Source organism: Sus scrofa, chromosome 13, assembly GCF_000003025.6.
Source record: "Sus scrofa isolate TJ Tabasco breed Duroc chromosome 13, Sscrofa11.1, whole genome shotgun sequence".
Lineage (NCBI taxonomy): Eukaryota > Metazoa > Chordata > Mammalia > Artiodactyla > Suidae > Sus > Sus scrofa.
In genome coordinates this window covers 133,267,617-133,285,956 of record NC_010455.5, presented here as the reverse complement: position 1 = coordinate 133,285,956, position 18,340 = coordinate 133,267,617, and the positions used below count along the sequence as shown (strand labels likewise).

At 39.8% G+C, this 18,340-nt stretch overlaps 2 protein-coding genes across 7 annotated transcripts in view; both read left to right on the top strand.

Annotated features, from left to right (window-relative positions):
* The window catches only part of PAK2 (p21 (RAC1) activated kinase 2), a 107,385-nt gene extending 97,550 nt beyond the window's left edge, over positions 1 to 9,835 (top strand). For 2 of the 4 annotated variants that reach the window (XM_021070137.1, XM_021070138.1), the window contains exon 15: positions 94 to 4,246. In XM_021070137.1, the coding sequence (XP_020925796.1) occupies positions 94 to 180 (87 nt within the window). In that variant the 3' untranslated portion in view covers positions 181 to 4,246. Of the gene's footprint in view, positions 1 to 93 lie in introns of all 4 variants that reach the window. The other 2 variants (XR_002337855.1, XM_021070136.1) reach the window with 2 other exon arrangements.
* SENP5 (SUMO1/sentrin specific peptidase 5) overlaps positions 16,489 to 18,340 on the top strand; it is a 73,443-nt gene continuing 71,591 nt past the window's right edge. For 2 of the 3 annotated variants that reach the window (XM_005670098.3, XM_005670099.3), the window contains exon 1: positions 16,489 to 16,698. The gene's annotated coding sequence lies outside the window, so the exon portion shown is untranslated. Of the gene's footprint in view, positions 16,699 to 16,756; positions 17,125 to 18,340 lie in introns of those variants that run through there. The other variant, XM_013982324.2, reaches the window with a different exon arrangement.

Genomic DNA, 18,340 nt, shown 5'->3' with positions numbered 1-18,340 from the left:
CGATCCATAGTCTTTGGGGCTTAATTGAAAGGAACTATTTAGCTTCTAAACTGGTGGCATTTACACATATATTTTTACCCCGTCTTTTTGCAGCATCCCTTTCTGAAATTGGCCAAACCATTATCCAGCTTGACACCACTGATCATGGCAGCTAAAGAAGCAATGAAGAGTAACCGTTAACATCATTGCCGTGGCCTCATATTCTTTTTTCCATTTTCTAAGAAGTCTTTTAATATATGAAAATTATTACTCTTTGGGGGTTTAAAGGAATGGTCTGCATAACATGGAGAAAAAAAGCAAACTACTACTTCCTGAAGACAACCAAGAAAAAAATTGCAAAACAGAATGACAACTTTCTATTGAATCCCTTCTTTAGGGTCCAAAAGGAATTGTGGACTGAATCACTAGCCTTACATCTTTCAGCAGAAAGCCCATCAGGGCCATTTATCATGCTTGAGATTTGCGTTTTATTTTGCTGACTTCATTATAATAGATCCCATTCATTGTCCTTTTTGGGGGTATTTTCAATACTTGAATGGCGGATTTGAGTTTTTCAGAGTATTTGTTTTATCTGCTACTCTTTTTTTCTCTCTTCTTCATAGCTTTTTTTTTTCCTTGCCTTGCTCCTTTTGAGTTGCTTTGGGAAATTTTTCTTTTGCCTAAATTGGTGGCAAGCGTGATAGAAATTATGTAGCTCCTTATATTGGCAAAGGAGCTCAGTTCGGTTTAACTTTGTATAGACGTTAGGACCAGCTATTGTTACATGTAATATTTCAGTTCAGAATTTGAACTAAAGGAAGGGAAGAAAAGTATGTGATTTTTACCTTTTTTAACAAATGTGAAAGAATCAGTTTTAGAAATTTCATGATAGTGAGTTGTTTGGCATTTGTTACATGTATAGAGAGAAGACTAATAATCTATATTTATAACTAAATCATTGAAACAGAAAAAGAATCCTGTTGACTTTACATTGTTACCCTTTTGTTTGCCTTTCTGACTGTATCCCCTTCAGACTTGGCTTCAGGACTTTGGTTTGTGCTGCTCCTTTCCCCTCCCCTGTTTTTTTCCCTTCATTTTGGAAATAAGTTTCTGTATATGTTGTAATTTTAGCTAGTTTTTTGTTTTTTAATTAACCCTCTCTCACCCTACTCGCCGCCTCCTTCCTATGGTAAATAATATAAAATTTTCAGAATTTAGAAGTTATTTTTCCCATATAAAGGAGAAAAATATTTGGAACTAGCAGAGATAAAATGAGAGACTTGAACCCTGGTGAGCTCTAAAATAATTAGAAAAGATTATATTCTTGAAAGAGAAATGTCACTTACTTAGAGATGTAGCTTCTGACCAGTAAACCATTAGGACTTGTTATAAACATTGTTCCCAACCTATTACCATACTTTACTCTCTGTGAGAATTTAAGTGACAGAGTCCTTCTTGATAAATTCATGGGTCATTTGAGATGTCGAGTTACTTTAGATTTTTTTCAAATAAGTAAATAATATTCATGTAAAAAACTGGACAAAGGAAGAAAAATTAAATGTGCTTGTTGATAGCAGTACTTTTTTATTTTAAAGATTTTAAAAAGGTCTGTGACCTGTAGCATTAATTATTAGAGTATCTTCTCTCCCCCCCCCGCCCCGGCCTTGTCTCCTTTCTCTCTCACTCTCTTTTTTAATTGTTTGGCTTTCTCAGGCAGTATTGCTCCTTCTGGCATGTCAAGTGCCACATAAAAGAAAAATCTGTCGTTTGGTTCTGGCATTTTGTTCCCACCATTCACTTCTTATTGACTTCACATCTACTTGCCATCCTGCAGTAGTATAAGTCGTGAATAAAATAATTTGATGTTTTTGGAGTACATTAGGAGAACTAATGAGTTTTATTTCCTATCATGCCCATCATATCTGTGTTAAGATATAGGTATAAGGATAGAAATGACTGTGTTTGGGGTCTTTTTTTATTAGTATTGATAATGCAGGAAGGTTTTCACAAAAATGAGTAAAATAATGAAACTTGTATCTAGAGCACTTAATGGTCTCTGTTTTCAATTTGATTTTTGATTTCATTTTTCTCAGAGTTATATTGGGTTTCTATAGCTGTTACTAAATTACTTTACAGAAACTGGCTGGTTTATTTCTGGTGGAAAGCTACAGTGTCTCTTGAGTTGCAGATTTGAACATTCTTTGTAAATAGCTGTCTGGATGGATTATGATACAGAAGATGCTACCAATGAAATAGAAAAATGAACTAGATGATATAAGACTATGAGCCTCATGACCACTCTAGAAGGCACCTGTACACATCAGTCATAAAGACCATAATCATTGAATGCAGTGCCAATGCCCCAATTTTATGCCTGTGACTCAACAAAGGTCTGAAAAGTTTATAGAAGCAGTTTGGGATTGGTATTTACAACTTCCTTGATGGTTACCTGCATGTCCATTGCTGGCAACGGACTTTGTCATTAAAACCTGACCTCCTAGGTTAAGGGAGCTACACTGTGGTGTATCCTTTACTTACTTGGATAAACTAACTTGTAATAGAAATATACTTTAATTCTGAAATGTGTAATTTTTGAATAATCTCTGTCTTTGAGAGCAATACAGAATTGTGATTTATTAATTTTAAATTAAAATATTCAGATCTTGTTGCAAGAAAAATGTATCTAAATCAAAATTCATGGGTTTTTTAATAATTGCCTTTTGTATTCACCCTTTTTGTCATAACTTTAGAATGAAAATTCCCATTTAAATCTAAAAATTACCTTATAGTAGTCCTCTTGTGTTATTAGGACAATATTACTATAGTATTTATTATATTTCAGACTCTCTGGCAGTCTAAAGCTTTCCTTCTCCTCTTGTTCCTTTTGCTGCTTCTAGGGACAGTTAAAACTGGGAAACCATGAAAAGATTGACTATTTTATTCTACCTAAAATAGTAAACAAGTAGAGTGATTGTGCTAGCATTAGAAGCTAAGGCTAACACAACTCTGTCTTCAGGTATTGGCAGGTAGTGTGAATTCTCTCCCCCTCAACATAGAAATATTAAGCTGCTTAAAATATATCTAGTTACCACCAGTCCTAAATGACCCTGTGCCTTTAATAAGCAATTTTAAACTACCTATGAGTATTTCTGTGTAGGGCTTACATAAATACATATTTGTTTATATATACCATATTCTAGCCATAATAATGTTGGATCTGATCAGGCAGTAGCTATAATTAAAAAAAAAAAAGTCACTTAAAATTTTTGCATCAGTTTTAATCTAAATGTTTAAAAATAAGGTGTTCCCGTCGTGGCACAGCGGAAACCAATCCGACTAGGAACCATGGCATTGCGGGTTTGATCCCTCACCTCGCTTAGTGGGTTAAGGATCTGGCATTGCCCTGAGCTGTGGTGTAGGGCAAAGACATGGCTCGGATCCCGCGTTGCTGTGGCTGTGGTGTAAGCCGGCAGCTACAGCTCCAGTTAGACCCCTCGCCTGGGAACTTCTATATGCCACGGGTACAGCCCTAAAAAGATAGAAAGACAAAAAATAATAATAATACAATAAAAGTTTAAAAATATGCTGAGGTCCATATCCAGTGAGATGTCAAAAAATCATTACAGGATATAGCTAAAACCCAGATTAATTCTCTTTTTAGGTTTTTTTTATAGTGAAATTTCATAGTAATATAAAAAGAGATTATCTTGTCTCAGCTGCGCCCACAATAGAGAAAGAGTTAAAATCCGTTTTTCTGCAGTGAATATGAGTATGTGCAAGAAAGGGGAGGAAATACACATGCAGATTTTATTTCTCACTAACAACATTTATTGACCACTTTGGCAAAGACACTGTGGTAGATATTGCAGAAGTTCAAAGGAGAACCAAGCACTGGCCTGGCCTTGAGAGAGCTGAAGTCTTTCTCCTTGACCATTCTAGAATATTGCCAAATGAAAGAAAAAGAAATGTATGATAATTCTGTCAAACACATTTTCATTCTGTATTAAGCAGAGTTAATTAGGAATTGAGCATCTTTGGTAGGAATGTTTTGCTTTTTCTTTTATTTCTTTTTTTTTTTTTTTTTGGTAGATAGATGGAATTAAGTAATTTGTCTTTTCTGTTTTGTCTTCAAATTTTATATTGACTTTATTTTTAATTTAATCCCATTCAGTTATTTAATTGTTACATTGACATTAACTGCTGTATTTGATGACCTTGTTCAATAGTTTTGTTCTTTCAGGGCTAGAAATAAACTTTTTTATGTTCATTTTTCCTTTTCCCTAAACTTTAATTCTTTCTTTAGATCAGAATAGCTCAAAGGATTGAGCATAATAGATTTTCAGAGAACATTCTAGTGTTTTTAAGGATAAATGTTTTTTAAACATGTCATGGCACCCTGAATGTATTACAGAGCTCCAAATCAGAAAGGTTTTCAGAAATTTATGAGTAATAAACATGAGCCTTCCCTCTTCTAAATCAGGTTCAGAATAAACTTACTCAAAATACTCTGACTGTCAGACTCAGGGAAGTGCTTCAGATATGTCTGAATTCCTTCAATAACTTTGCCTGAAATTCTAACACTTCCTTAAGTAGTAATAAGAATCTTACTAGAATTTTCCTGTTAAATGCACCAAGAGATCTTGAAAAGTGGAATACTCTAAGGAATCACTTTATCATACACATTTAATTTGAACCCTGGATATCCTGCTATGGGGAACAGCTGTACTGTAGCATTCACTCTGAAAAAAATTACACATTTTTAGCCTGGAATTGGGGTGGGGAGTAGGTGATGACTGCTTAAAATATATTTGTTAAACTATAAATTTAGTGCTATTCTAACATTTGTATTTCTTTAAACTATAGCAAATGCTCACATCTGCCTGAGGAAAGTTCATAAATGCCTGGGTGATTGATTTGATTGAAAAGCACTATTTATAGGAGCTTAATACATGCTTTACTACTATGATATTTGTGGTTTTTAAATTAGGGAATTATTTTTTATGCAAATGACAACAAATTTTATCTTTTGAAGAGAAGGAGTAGAACAATGAAGGGAAAGGTCTTTTTTTAAGCCTAGTTATTTTAGGTTTTTAGCAAAAATTCAGATCATCTTGGAGTTTCCATTGTGGTTCATTGGAAGGGAATCCGACTAGTATCCATGAGGATGTGGGTTCGATCCCTGGCCTCATTCCGGGTGGGGGATCCGGTGTTGCCATGAGCTGTGGTGTCGGTTGCAGATGCAGCTTGGATCTCACATTGCTGTGGCTGTGGTGTAGGCCAGCAGCTGCAGCTCCAATTCAACCCCTAGCCTGCGAACCTCCATATGCGGCCAGTGTGGCCCTAAAAAGAAAAAGGAAAAAAAAAATTTCAAGTACTCTTAAAGGAGTCATAATAAACAGTGCCAGCCCCCAGCCGTAAACTTCCTTACTGTAGAGTCCTGCTCCACAGAGGACTCCTTTTAACTTTGAGCTGTTTTTAGCATGTATTAATCTTCAGATTTCTAAATTATATACAGGTATTTCTTGACATTTCTATATTTTATCTAGAAACTTCCTATTTCTATGTTTTACTTATCTAGAAACTTCCTCTTATGATAGTTGAGAATTTGGTTCGTGTTATACCATCCAATTTTCCCATTTCTACTCCCTCTAGTCTCCCAGTTAAGAAAGACGGCAATGCTTTATTCCATTAGTGGACAGTTTTTACCTTATGACTCTGGTGGACTGTTGTTCCCTTGAGTTTTATCATCACCACATGTTACATCCTGTGCAACTCTTTGCATTTCTATTGTTAAATTTTGTCTTTTTGTTTCCTTTCAGAGTTTCTATGTTCCTATCACTAAGTTTTCCAAACTCACCACAAAAGTCCTCTGAGGACTCTTTTCTATACAATTAGATGTCTCAGATAATGAGTTACTTTTTCTTTCCTGGAAATTGATTGGGGCTCAAATTTGGGCTCTTGCTCTCCAACCCTTCTGCCTTCTGGTATCTAAAACTCAATTTCACTTTTCTCCTAAGTTTAGGTCTTTTATTTCTCCTTGCTTGGTTTATTCCTCATTTTGGAGAAATACAAATTTCATTAGTGTCAATAGCTTGCATATCTGAAAATGTCTCATTTAATTAATAGTGCAAGATTTTAAGTTGGGAATCATCTTTCTTGAGAATTTTGAAGTCCCTGCTTCATTATCTTAAAACCTGCCGTTTCTGAAAACAGCTTTATATGTAACACAGTTTTTTGCTTCTCTAGAGCTTTTGTCTGAAAATTTACTATTAAATGCCTTGGAGAGGGTCTATGTTTAGCTTTTGGCAGGCCTTCTTGGTAATAGACTGATTTCCTTCAATTCTGGTAAATTCTTGTATTATTTCTTTAGTAATTTTCACACACACACACACATCTCACACCCCGTTATTTCTTTCTGGAATTCTCGTATTAATCTTTTTTTTTCTTCTGCTTTTCATCTCTTTGCCTTTTTAACTTTCTGGGAGAGAATTTCTTTGGTTTTATCTCTGATCCTTTTTCTTTTTTGTTTTTGGCTGCAGCTGGTGTGTACAGAAGTTCCCCAGCCAGGGATCCAATCTGAGCCATAACTGTGACCTATGCAGCAGTGCTGGATCCTTAGGACCCACTGCACCTCAGGCAGGGGTTGAACCCTTGCTGGCCTCAGTGACAACACCAGATCCTTAACCCACTGCATCACAGAGGGAATTCTGGTGTCTTTTCTTATAAGGTCGCTAGTCCCATCATAAAGCCCCACCTTCATGACCTCATCTAATTTTAGTTACCTACCTAAGGCCCCATCTCCATATTCCAAAACAGTAGGGTTTAGGGCTTCAATATATGAATTTGTGGGTAGACATAAACATTCAAGCCATAATAGGTCTTTTTTTTTTTCCCCCAAGAATTTTTAGTTTGGGAGTTCCCATTGTGGCTCACCAGGTTATGAACCTGATTAGTATCCATGAGGATGCAGGTTTGATCCCTGGCCTCAATCAGTGGGTTAGGGATCCTGCATTGCTGTGGCTGTGGTGTAGGCCGGCAGCTGCAGCTCTGATTTGACCCCTACCCTGGGAACTTCTGTATACTGCAGGTGCGGCCATAAAAAAGCAAAAAAAAAAAAGTTTTTAGTCAGCTCTGGAATTGTTTATTTTTTCTGGGTTCTTCTTTTATTTGTTTTTAACTCTGTCCTTCACATAAAGACTTTTTGCAGATGTCTGGTGAATTCCTGTAGACTAATATTGTTTCTGTCATGCTAGTGTAACACTGAAACTTCACTAAGCCCTGATTTCACATTTATTTTTCTCAATTTTCAATGAGACCCTTGGTACTGCCTATCAGTCATTTATTTCTGGCCCAGGTCTCTTTTTTTCCTCATTTTCTCCAAACTATTTCGTGACTCCCAACCCCTTTATCCTACCATCTCAACACTTTCTTCTCCCTTAGTGCCAGAAATCTCTGTGTTTTTGTCTTTGCTTTCTTCCTTTTGGTCTCAGTGAAATATGGTCTTCCTCTCAGTGGCTAGCCTCACTGAGGATCTGTTCTCCATATTCTACCACCTCCCAGGTCTCTTCGACCCTAACTCTTCTATACCTTTCATCTGTCCCTGTACTCTTTTTAAGCCTCAGCAAAATAAGCATGCTCACCTATCTTCCTTTTTTAAAAGTTCCCTTTGACTTTTCTCAGGTAAACGTGTGGAGCGAGGAAACCAAACTTACTGTTTCTCTCTTCATTATCCTATTGCATCTATACCCTCAACATGTCACTGAAACTACCCCTACCAATTACCAACATCTCCCAAGCACTGAGTTTCCATGAGATTGTCAAAACATCAAAAAGATGACTCCCCTTGACTGTTAGCTAGTACGCTCACTGGTGTACTTAAGCATTTCTTGGTTATCAATTTTCCTTTATGCAAAATTGAGGACTTTTATTCCTAGCTTTTAAAGAATTCTCTTACCAGATATTTATTTTGAGCTAAGATCCAGAATGTGATGTAGGTATGGATTTGCTAAGCTTTTAATCATTAGGTGTACTTAAGAATTTCTTGTTATCAATTTTCCTCTTTGCAAAATTGAGGACTTTTATTCCTAGCTTTTAAAAAATTCTCTTACCAGATATTTATTTTGAGCTAAGATCCAGAATGTGATGTAGGTATGAATTTGCTAAGCTTTTAATCATTAGGACTCTGTTTTCACCATTGAATATAAAATATACAAGCAGCTCTTGGTGATCTGAGCAACTGGGAGGGAAGAGTGGCGAGGATAAAAAGAGCAAATTCTTAAAAATTTCTTCAGAACTTAATTTGTAATGTACATTGTTCGAATAGGAGATTTGCCTTCCTGACAATTTGGTTTAGTCTTAAAACATGTTTTTGTTCCTTGGCATATTCATGTGGGCACCCAAAGGAGAAAGGCTTGTCTAGGAATGTGCAGAGTGGTAGAGGAAAGCCTGCCCAGCCTTAAAAACCACTCATAGATTCTTGGTCACAAGAGTTGATGAGTACCTTTGACTTTATAAAGAGATTTTTACCACTTCTGTAGTCCTAATGGTGACTTTTTACCTATGCATCTTAGTTTTTGGTTAGGGAAAAAGGCTAAAAATATTGCCCTTTCTAGATGCAAAATAGGTTCACTGTATAATGACAGTCTTTGTATAAATTTGTAACCAAGAAGTTGATTATTTTGAAAGGAACAACACATGTGGATATGTAATTCTGGTATTCTTGTTAAAAGATACCTGTCACATTACCTTTTAGCCACAGATCCCAGTTTGTGTCCTGTAGCAGGTGAAAACATCTTACCCTAGTTGTGCTTTTTTATTTAAACAATCAAAATGGAGTAACAGTGCCACACACATTCTTGTCTTTTATTCTTAGAGCTGTAGATATGTATAGCATTGCCAGGAATGCATTGCCAAAAATATTTTTCTCTATTTTTAATGGATTACTTCACCTTGATGTCTATATTTAAAAACAGAAATGGACCATTTTCAAAAACTGTTTGATCTGGGCCATAAGATTAAGTAATGTCTAACAAAACAATCTGATTCTGATTACTTTAATATAGTGTCATCAAAACCTTTAGGGAACTTTGTGGTTGAAACTAGAAGACATCTTAATCACATTCAGTATTCCTTACAGTTTAGGATACTTTAAGTTTTGCTGCTAGTAACTTTGTTGAAGAGCTTTGTTTTTCAATAAACTCTTTAAAAAAAAAAAAAAACGAACTTAACCATTTGAGTTTTTACTATGGACATTGCCACTATTTTTATCACATTCTTCTTGGTGATATGAGAAGTATTTAAATGTTTTATCTTTTGTTCATCTCTATCTTTTGGAGTATGTTCCAAGACTAAGGTATCATTGAAAAATAAGTTTAGGCTATGGGCTCTTGGATATATGGGTCAGTCACTTTCATATAACTTGCATCATCGGCCAAGCAAATACTTTTCCATTTACTTTCATCTATGCGTATTTTACTACTGATATTCTCTGCTGTGTGCCATTGTGTGTCCTGTTTCAATATTTGTTTAAATGACAGGTGACCATGGTATTAACACAGTATTTGAGTACTTTTGATGCACATTTCTCCATCCATCACTAAACACTCTAAAACAGAACTTTATTTAAAGCTTTTTTTTTTAAAACTTGATTTCATCATATAGTCATTTGAGCTTGGGAGTTTCTTCTAAATGAAAATAAAATTAGAGTGTATAATTTAAATTTTGCTGCCAGTGAGAGAACGAGTTATGCTGTTAATTAGTAACAATATTATTCTAGTAGACTGTTCACTAAAAATTGTTACTGTGAATTGGATATTTTTGGTTTATTTTGGGTAATAATAAAAGTGCCTACATCATAGGGTTGGGTTTTTTTGTTTGTTTGTTTAGGGTCAGATGAGTTAATTTCACATAAAATGCATAAACTGGTCCCTAGCACACGGTAAACATTTGGTGTGATCTTCCTGCATTACTTGTTTTTTCCCTGCTTGGGGCCAAAGGTGTGACATGTGGAAGTTCCCAGGCTAGGGGTCAAATTGCAGCTACAGCTGCCAGCCTACCCACAGCCACAGCAACTCAGGATCCAAGCCTTGGCTGTGACCTACACCACAGCTCATGGTTAACACCAGATCCTTAACCCACTGATGTTGTGAACCACACGGGGAGTTCTCTTAACCCACTGATGGAGGCCAGGGATCCAGCCCACATCCTCATGGATACTAGTCAGGTTCATTTCTGCTGAGCTACAGTGGGAACTCTCCAGTCATGACTTTTTTTAAACTAGTTCATTGGACAATCCTTTAGCATCATGCAGTAGTAGATAAGGAGCTAATGCCCTGAGCATGCTGCTCAGAGCTTTGTCTTTTCCTCCACCTCATCTTTTAATAAATATATGCATGGGATTCCCTGGTGGCCTAGCTGTTAAAGATCTGGAATTGTCACTGCTGTGGTTGGGTCACTGCTGTCGTGTGGGTTTAGTCCCTGGCCTGGGAACTTCCAAATGCAGGAGAAATACACATATATTTGCATGAGGGAGTTCCCTCGTGGTTTAGTGATTAGGATTCAGTGCTTTCACTGCTGAGGCCTAGGTTCAGTCCTTGGTCAGGAAACTGAGATCCCACATCAAATCGCTGCACATTGGCTGGGAGAGAAAAAAAAAAAAAAAAAAAAAAGGTGCATCTTAAAGAAATTATATTGGAAATATTATATGAAGGCAGCCCTTATATATCTATTAGTAAATTTGACTAAGGGTTCCTGTCGTGGCTCTGCAGAAACGAATCTGACTAGTATCCATGAGGATGTAAGTTCGATTCCTGGCCTGCCTCAGTGGGTTAAGGATCTGGCGTTGCCATTAGCTGTGGTGTACGTTGCAGAAGTGGCTTGGATCTGGCATTGCTGTGGCTGTGGTGTAGGCTGGCAGCTACAGCTCCGATTGGACCCCTAGCCTGGGACCCTCCATATGCTGCTGGTGCAGCCCTAAAAAAGATAAAAAATAAGTCTGACTATAAGTAACAGGTACCCAAGAATGACTAAACACGCAGAATTAAGTCCACTGGTAGTCAGTTTGGGTTGCAAGCATCTTAAAAGATGAAAAAACATTTAGTATAATTCATTGTCAACTCAGTTTTCAAAAAATGTGTTTTTACAAATTAGGACAACTTTTTTTTTTTCCTTTTTATGGCTACACCTGTGGCATATGGAAGTTCCTAGGCTAGGGGTCGAATCGGAGCTGCAGCTGCCATCCTGCATCACAGCCACAACACCAAGCCTCATCTGAGGCCTACGCCACAGCTCATGACACCCAGATCCTTAACCCACTGAGCAAGGCCAGGGATTGAACCCACATCCTCATGAATACTAGTAGGGTTCATAACTTGCCACGCCACAACAGGAACTCAGGACTGAGCTTCTTTAACCTGATAAAGTTTATGTATAGGGAGTTCCCTTTGTGGCTCCGTGGTAATAAAACTGACTGGTATCCATGAGGGTGTGGGTTCGATCCCTGGCCTCGATCAGTGGGTTAAGGATCAGTGTTGCCGTGAGCTATGGTGTATGTAGGTCATAGGCGCAGCTTGGATCCAGCATTGCTGTGGCTGTGGCTAGGCTGGCAGCTGTAGCTCCGATTAGACCCCTAGCCTGGGAACCTCCATATGCCTCAGGTGCGGCCCTTGAAAGACCAAAAAAAAATCTCTAAAGAAATGTACTGTAGGCTTCAGGTCTGAGGAGACAAAGGGTTTTCTATCAGAAGCCTGGCTATCCCTGAGGAACAAGAATGAGCCACAGGTTGAATGAGTCTAAGAAAGCTGGCAACTCTGCCAAGACCCAGCTCTATCCCTAATTAGATTATGATGATCTGACCCTTACTATCAATCTAATGGAGGCCAGTGGGACCTCTCACTGGGAAATGCTGCTGCAGGTGCATCCAAGAAAGAAAAAAAAAACAGAAAGGAGTTCCCATCATGGCTCAGCGGTTAACAAATCGAGTAATATCTATGAGGATGCAGGTTTGATCCCCAGCTTCGCTCAATGGGTTAAGGATCCCATGTTGCCATGAGCTGTGGTGTAGGTCGAAGACATGGCTTTGGTGAAGGCTGGCAGCTACAGCTCCGATTTGACCCCCTAGCCTGGGAACCTCCTGTGGCCCTAAAAAAGACAAAAAGAAAAAAAGAAAACTGAAAACATGATATTAAAAATTAAGAACAGTGGAGTTCCCGTCGTGGCGCAGTGGTTAACGAATCCGACTAGGAACCATGAGGTTGCGGGTTCGGTCCCTGCCCTTGCTCAGTGGGTTAACGATCCGGCGTTGCCGTGAGCTGTGGTGTAGGTTGCAGACGCGGCTTGGATCCCGCGTTGCTGTGGCTCTGGTGTAGGCCGGTGGCTACAGCTCCGATTCAACCCCTAGCCTGGGAACCTCCATATGCCGCGGCAGTGGCCCAAGAAATAGCAACAACAACAACAAAAAAAAACAACAACAAAAAAGACAAAAAAAAAAAAAAAAGAACACTGTGCATAGATTTGACTGCAGACTGGAGACTGTAAAATTAATAATCTCAAAAACAGGTCAGCAGAAAACATTCAAACTGAAGCATCAAAAGAAAAAAAGATGGGTGTTCCGGCTGTAGGGCAGTAGGTTAAGAATCAAACCGAAGGGGTTCCATTGTAGCACAGCAAAAACGAATCCAACTAGGAACCATGAGGTTGCAGGTTCAATCCCTGGCCTCGCTCAGTGGATTAAGGATCCAGTGTTGCCACAAGCTGTGGTGTAGGTTGCAGATGTGGCTCGGATCTGGCGTTGCTGTGGCTGTGGTGTAGGCCAGCAGCCATAGGTCCGATTGGACTCCTAGACTGGGAACCTCCATATGCCACGGTGTCGGCCAGAAAATGCAAAAAAAAAAAAAAAAAAAAAAAAGAATTTCCGTGGCGGCTCAGCGGATTAAGTTTCCAACTAGTATTCATGAGGTAGCTAGCTGCTTTGGCCTTTCCAGTCTACCTGTTTCTTTCCGTCAACTCAGGGAGACTACCAGGCACCTCCTGGTCTTCCTTACCTATAATTGTCCTGGAGACTCTGGCCAGGCAGTAAACTGGCATATTTGAGGGTCTCACCCCATTTATTGCCCATTTCTCAGGGATCACCATTTTTCTTTGTCTTATGTCAAATGTCTTTAACTGGGGTTTCATAATATTTTTTTCGTCTTCTTTATGGACGTTCCCAGGCTAGGGGTCCAGTCAGCCTATACCAGAGCCACAGCAACACTGGATTCAAGCCTCGGCTTCGACATACACCACAGCACATGGCAATGCTGGATCTTTAACCCACTGAGCAAGGCCAGGGATCGAACCCACATCCTCATGGATATTAGTTGGGTTTGTTAACCAATGAGCCATGAGGGGAACTCCTTTTTGTTTGTTTTTTAACTTTCAGTTGGAAGAGTAAATCTGATTTCTTGTTATTCCATCTTGGCTGCAAGTGGATATCTCAGAAGACTTACTTTTAAACTCAGGCAATGTGCCAGTCTGAGCTTAGACATGTTATTAAAACTCAGTAATGGAGCTCCTTTTGTGGCTCAACAGGACGGATGTCTTGGGAGCACTGGACCCAGGTTCCATCCCCAGACAGGGACAGTGGGTTAAGGATCCAGTGTTGCCACAGTTGAGGCTTAGGTTATGACTGCAGCTTAGGTCATGACTGTGGCTCAGATCTGACACATGGCCCAGGAGCTTCATATGCCTTGGGGTGGCCAAAAATGAAAAAGAACAAAAACAAACAGAACCTCAAAAATATCTACAACAATTGTTTACAACACGAAGAAAAGCTTTTGTTTGGAAATGAGTATTTTATCACTGACATTGGTTTGAATTTGCTGACAGGAGATAATTAAAAACAAACCACACTGTAGTCAACTTTATTTTTTAATTTTATTTATCTGTTGGTCTTTTGTCTTTTTTTAGGGACGCACCCGTGGCATATGGAGGTTCCCAGGCTAGGGGTCCAATTGGAGCTGTAGCTGCCAGCCTACACCACAGCCACAGCAACGCCAGATCTGAGCCGCATCTGTGACCTACACCACAGCATGCGGCAACACCGGATCCTTAACCCACTGAGTGAGGCCAGGGATCAAACCCGTGTCTTCGAGTATGCTAACCAGGTTTGTTAACCACTGAGACACAACGGGAACTCCGATTTTATTTTTTAAAATATATAATGACTTCTTTACAGTCAATGAACACACTTATTGCTTGTAACTGGGGCACAAGGCTCCCAGCACCCCACCCTTGGTATTCCATAGTATCTGTCTCCACTCTATTCCAAATCGAATATGGCCCAATTGAACCTATCTTCCACCCTAAATCTGCTATTATTATATTTCTTACCTGGGGGAGGAGGAGGAGGAGGGAGTGGGATGGATTGGGAGCTTGGGATTAATAGATGCAGACTATTGCCTTTGGAATGGATAAGCAACAAGATCCTGCTGTGTAGCTCTGGGAACTATGTCTAGTCACTTATGATGGAGAATGATAATGTGAGAAAAAAGAATGTATACATGTATGTGTAACTGGGTCACCATGCTGTACAGTAGAAAATTGATAGAATACTGTACACCAGCTATAATGGAAAAAAATAAAAATCATTTATATAAAAATAAATAAATAAAACAAATGAACTATTTTTCCTAAGAACACTTGAGGGGAATTGTGGCTATTTAAATCAAAATTTCTCATGACATCTAAAAAGAAAATTTTAAAATAAAACCAAACATATCTTTACTATAACTGTATAACTGAAAGGCAAAAAATTTCAACAGCATAAAATTGTGAGAGAGAGAAAAGAAAAAATAGGAGTTCCCATCATGGTTCAGTGGTTAATGAATACCGACTAGGAATCATGAGGTTTTGGGTTCAATCCCTGGCCTTGCTCAGTGGGTTAAGGATCTGGCATTGCGTGAGCTGTGGTGGAGGTCCCAGACGTAGCTCAGATCCTGCGTTGCTGTTGCTGTGGCTGTGGTGTAGGCCAGTGGCTACAGCTCTGATTAGACAGACACCTAGCTTGGGAACCTCCATTTGCCATGGTGCAGCCCTAGAAAAGACAAAAAGACAAAAAGACAAAAAAAAAAAAAAAAAAAAAAAAAAAAAAAGAAAGAAAGAAAGAAAGAAAAAAGAAAAAATGTTTTCCAGAAAATAAAAAAGAACATAGAAAATCAAGACACTTGAAATCTCCATCATTCTTACCCCTCAAAAAAAGGAATTTAGTAAAGAAATTTAATTTATTGAATTCAAAGAGAATGTTTCACTTCCAAATTAAACACATCAAGAATTTGTTGATATGATAAAACATCAAATTTAAAAAAACCCCTAAAAGCAGAATTGACCAAAGGTAGAATTAGAACTGATTGAATCTATGATATACATAGATCACAGTAAGAAAATAATAAGAAAGACTTGGTTAAAAAGTGCCTTAGGAAGAACAGAATACAATAAATTGTTAAGAAGGGCTATTATAGATAACAGCGAAACAACGAAAAGATTGAAACTGAAAAAATAAAATTTTGCATTTGGAATGGATAAGCAATGAGATCCTGCTGTATAGTTCAGAGAACTGTATCTAGTCACTTGTGATGGAACATAATGGTGGATAATGTGAGAAAAAGAATGTATGTATGTACATATGACTGGGTCACTTTGCTTACAGTTAAATTGACAGAACACTGTAAATCAAGTATAATGGGAAAATTAAACATCTTCAAAAAATTAAAAAAAGATTTTCTACCTGTCAGGATATCCTATTATAATTATTTATGTCTTCGCACAATTAGAATGAGGGCTTGCAAGAGAGACTACTTCATGTTCACATTTTAAAAATGCTTGTTGAAAGAGTAGTGCTTCAACATATTAGGCTTAGGTCACTTTCCTCTCTCTTCAGAAAGAGAATAGTAAGTTTTTTGAACAGACTTACTAAACACTTGTAGGCCAGTCACGATTCAGTGGCGGCTGGGGCTACAAGGGCGAATAAGTCCGAGCTTTGCCCTCCAAGAGAAGTGTTCTGAGTTGAGGAGAGGCGGGGCAGAGGCAAAGAGGCACATCACAATGCGAAGAGGAAAGATCACCAAGGGAAAACGGAGAAGAAAAACCTGGGGCAGGCCTCAAAGTGCATTCTGAGCAGGAAAGTGGTCCCCTGCTTTTGGCAAAAAAGTATTAGCGGAGGGAGGCACCATTATAGTAACTGTGGTCTGCCTTAGCCCTTTGGAAGTTAAAAACTTGGCAGCAGACTGAACAGAAGTCTCAAACCCGCTTTACAATTTCCAGATCGCAGTTTCTACAGTCCTCACGCGCTGGGAGGGAGGCGCGGGGTTGGGGAGCGAGCTCGGATCTCAGTCACTAGCAGAGGAGAGCTGCCGAAAGACATCGCAGGAGGGCTGTGCGCCGCCGGAAGCAGTCGGAAGGCGGAGCCACGCCCCCAGCGCCAAGCCCCCACTCGCTCCCCGCCCCCTGCACGCGGCGCGGGCGGGGCTGAGGCGGAAGGGCACAGCAGGAGGTGACGATGTAAGTGAGCGCCGGCGTCGCGGCTGCAGCTCCAGAGGAAGCTCGGCGGCTGTGGCCGCTGTGAGCAGGCCGGGCACCTCCTGGCTGACGGGGCTTCCCCTAAAGCCGGCGAAGGCGGGGCCACAGTCGGAGCCGCCGCAGTATCTGGACCTACGGCGGAGCAAGTGCCGGCAGCGAGGGACGTAGGTAAGGTGGTGCGTGGGTGTCAAATCAGCTAATGACTTACCGACCAGGTTTGCTGGCCATTCCCGCGCCAGTGCGCGCCAGCTCAGCATCCCGGCCTGGAGGCCTCGAGCTCTGTTCTTCACCCACTGCCGAACCAGAGGCAGCGGATTTCTCACTGGGCTTGCCGTGCCTTTCTGGGGGTGGGGAAGGAGCTCGTCTCGAGAGACTGCTACCCTCCTCGCTTCCTCTCCAGTCCAAGGTGTACCGCGCAGAAGCGGAGAGAGCTTAGCGCCCCCGAACGCTCCTGTAGCCGGGGGAAGAAGCTTTGAGAGGAAGAGCTGCTGATGGAGGCTCCTGCCGTCCTGGGTTTTATTTGTTCGGACACTTCTGCTTCCTTCCTGCTTTTGGTTCCTTCCTTCTTACTCTTGGGACCCTGTTAGTGAACCGGTATGGCACAATTGAATGTTTGGGTGGTGGGAAACCTGCTTTTCCATTCTGTTTATACTGGGCAATATCAGCCCTCGTTCCACTGTACGACCACTCTTTGGGAGGACGAGGGGTCCGGAGAGGATGTTAGGAGATAAGGGTTTTGGACTTGGAAGCAGAAGAGCGGAGTTGAAATCCTGGCCTGCCATTTGGTAGTGGTTTTAATCTCGTATAGACCTTTTTAATCCATGTAGTATGGAACTTTCTTATACCTGTATAAATTAGTTGGGAGAATTAAATGAAGAAAGCAGAAGGTTAATCATGAAATATGTTGGGAGTCAGGTTAAACTCAGTTTAAGAATAACGAGCACATTTAGTGGTAGGTTCTTAATTATGTCTTTTACCCAGAGTAACTAAGCTTGGTATGGTGAAGGATACTGGACGAGACACCAGGATCTTGTGTGATTAAAACCTAACTGCAGTCTCTGCTTTGGATTGGGCAGCATTAGAAAGAAATCAGTTTCTCCTGGTGATCCAGCTGTCTCATACTTCTTGATAGCACACTATTGGTATGTAAGGTGTGACCTAACTCAGTTTTACTCCTTTCTCAACATAGCTGGTAGGCCCTTTCTAGGAGAAAAGCTGGGAGGAGCGTCATTCACACCTTGGCCCACTTTAGAAGGAATTTTCATTTTTTGAGGACTCCTCCCTCTGCCTTTAAGACATTTCTTCATGATGATTGAACATGTGCAGAGAGTAAATAGGAACTTGAATTCTCTGAGTGGCTGGACATTACAACTCTAAATTAATCTGAGGGGATAACCTTTCTATTAGTGAGAGAAAAACATTGGTTTCTCTGAGGTTTAATAGACCTTAAGTTAGAGAAGTGTTTGGGGAGGAGGAAAGGAAGATGCAGTCAGTGACTTGTGGGAGTTGAACCTGTTCTTAAAATTGCTTAGTCAGATAAATTAAGGATACTTGCCTTTCCTCATTGGAACATGATTACGCTCAGTGGAGCATGATGAAGCGCAGTCTTCATTCAGTTCCTTTGACACAATTTGGAATTTTAAGTCATGGATATGGAAGAGACCTTGAGGGTCATCTAATTCAGTGGTTCTAAAACCTGGAGGGGCATCAAAATCAGTTGGGGAGTTAAAACCTCAGGTGCTCAAACACTACCTTAATAGATCTGAAATGGGACCTAGGTATTTGTGGTTTTTAAAAAGCTTTTCAGGTG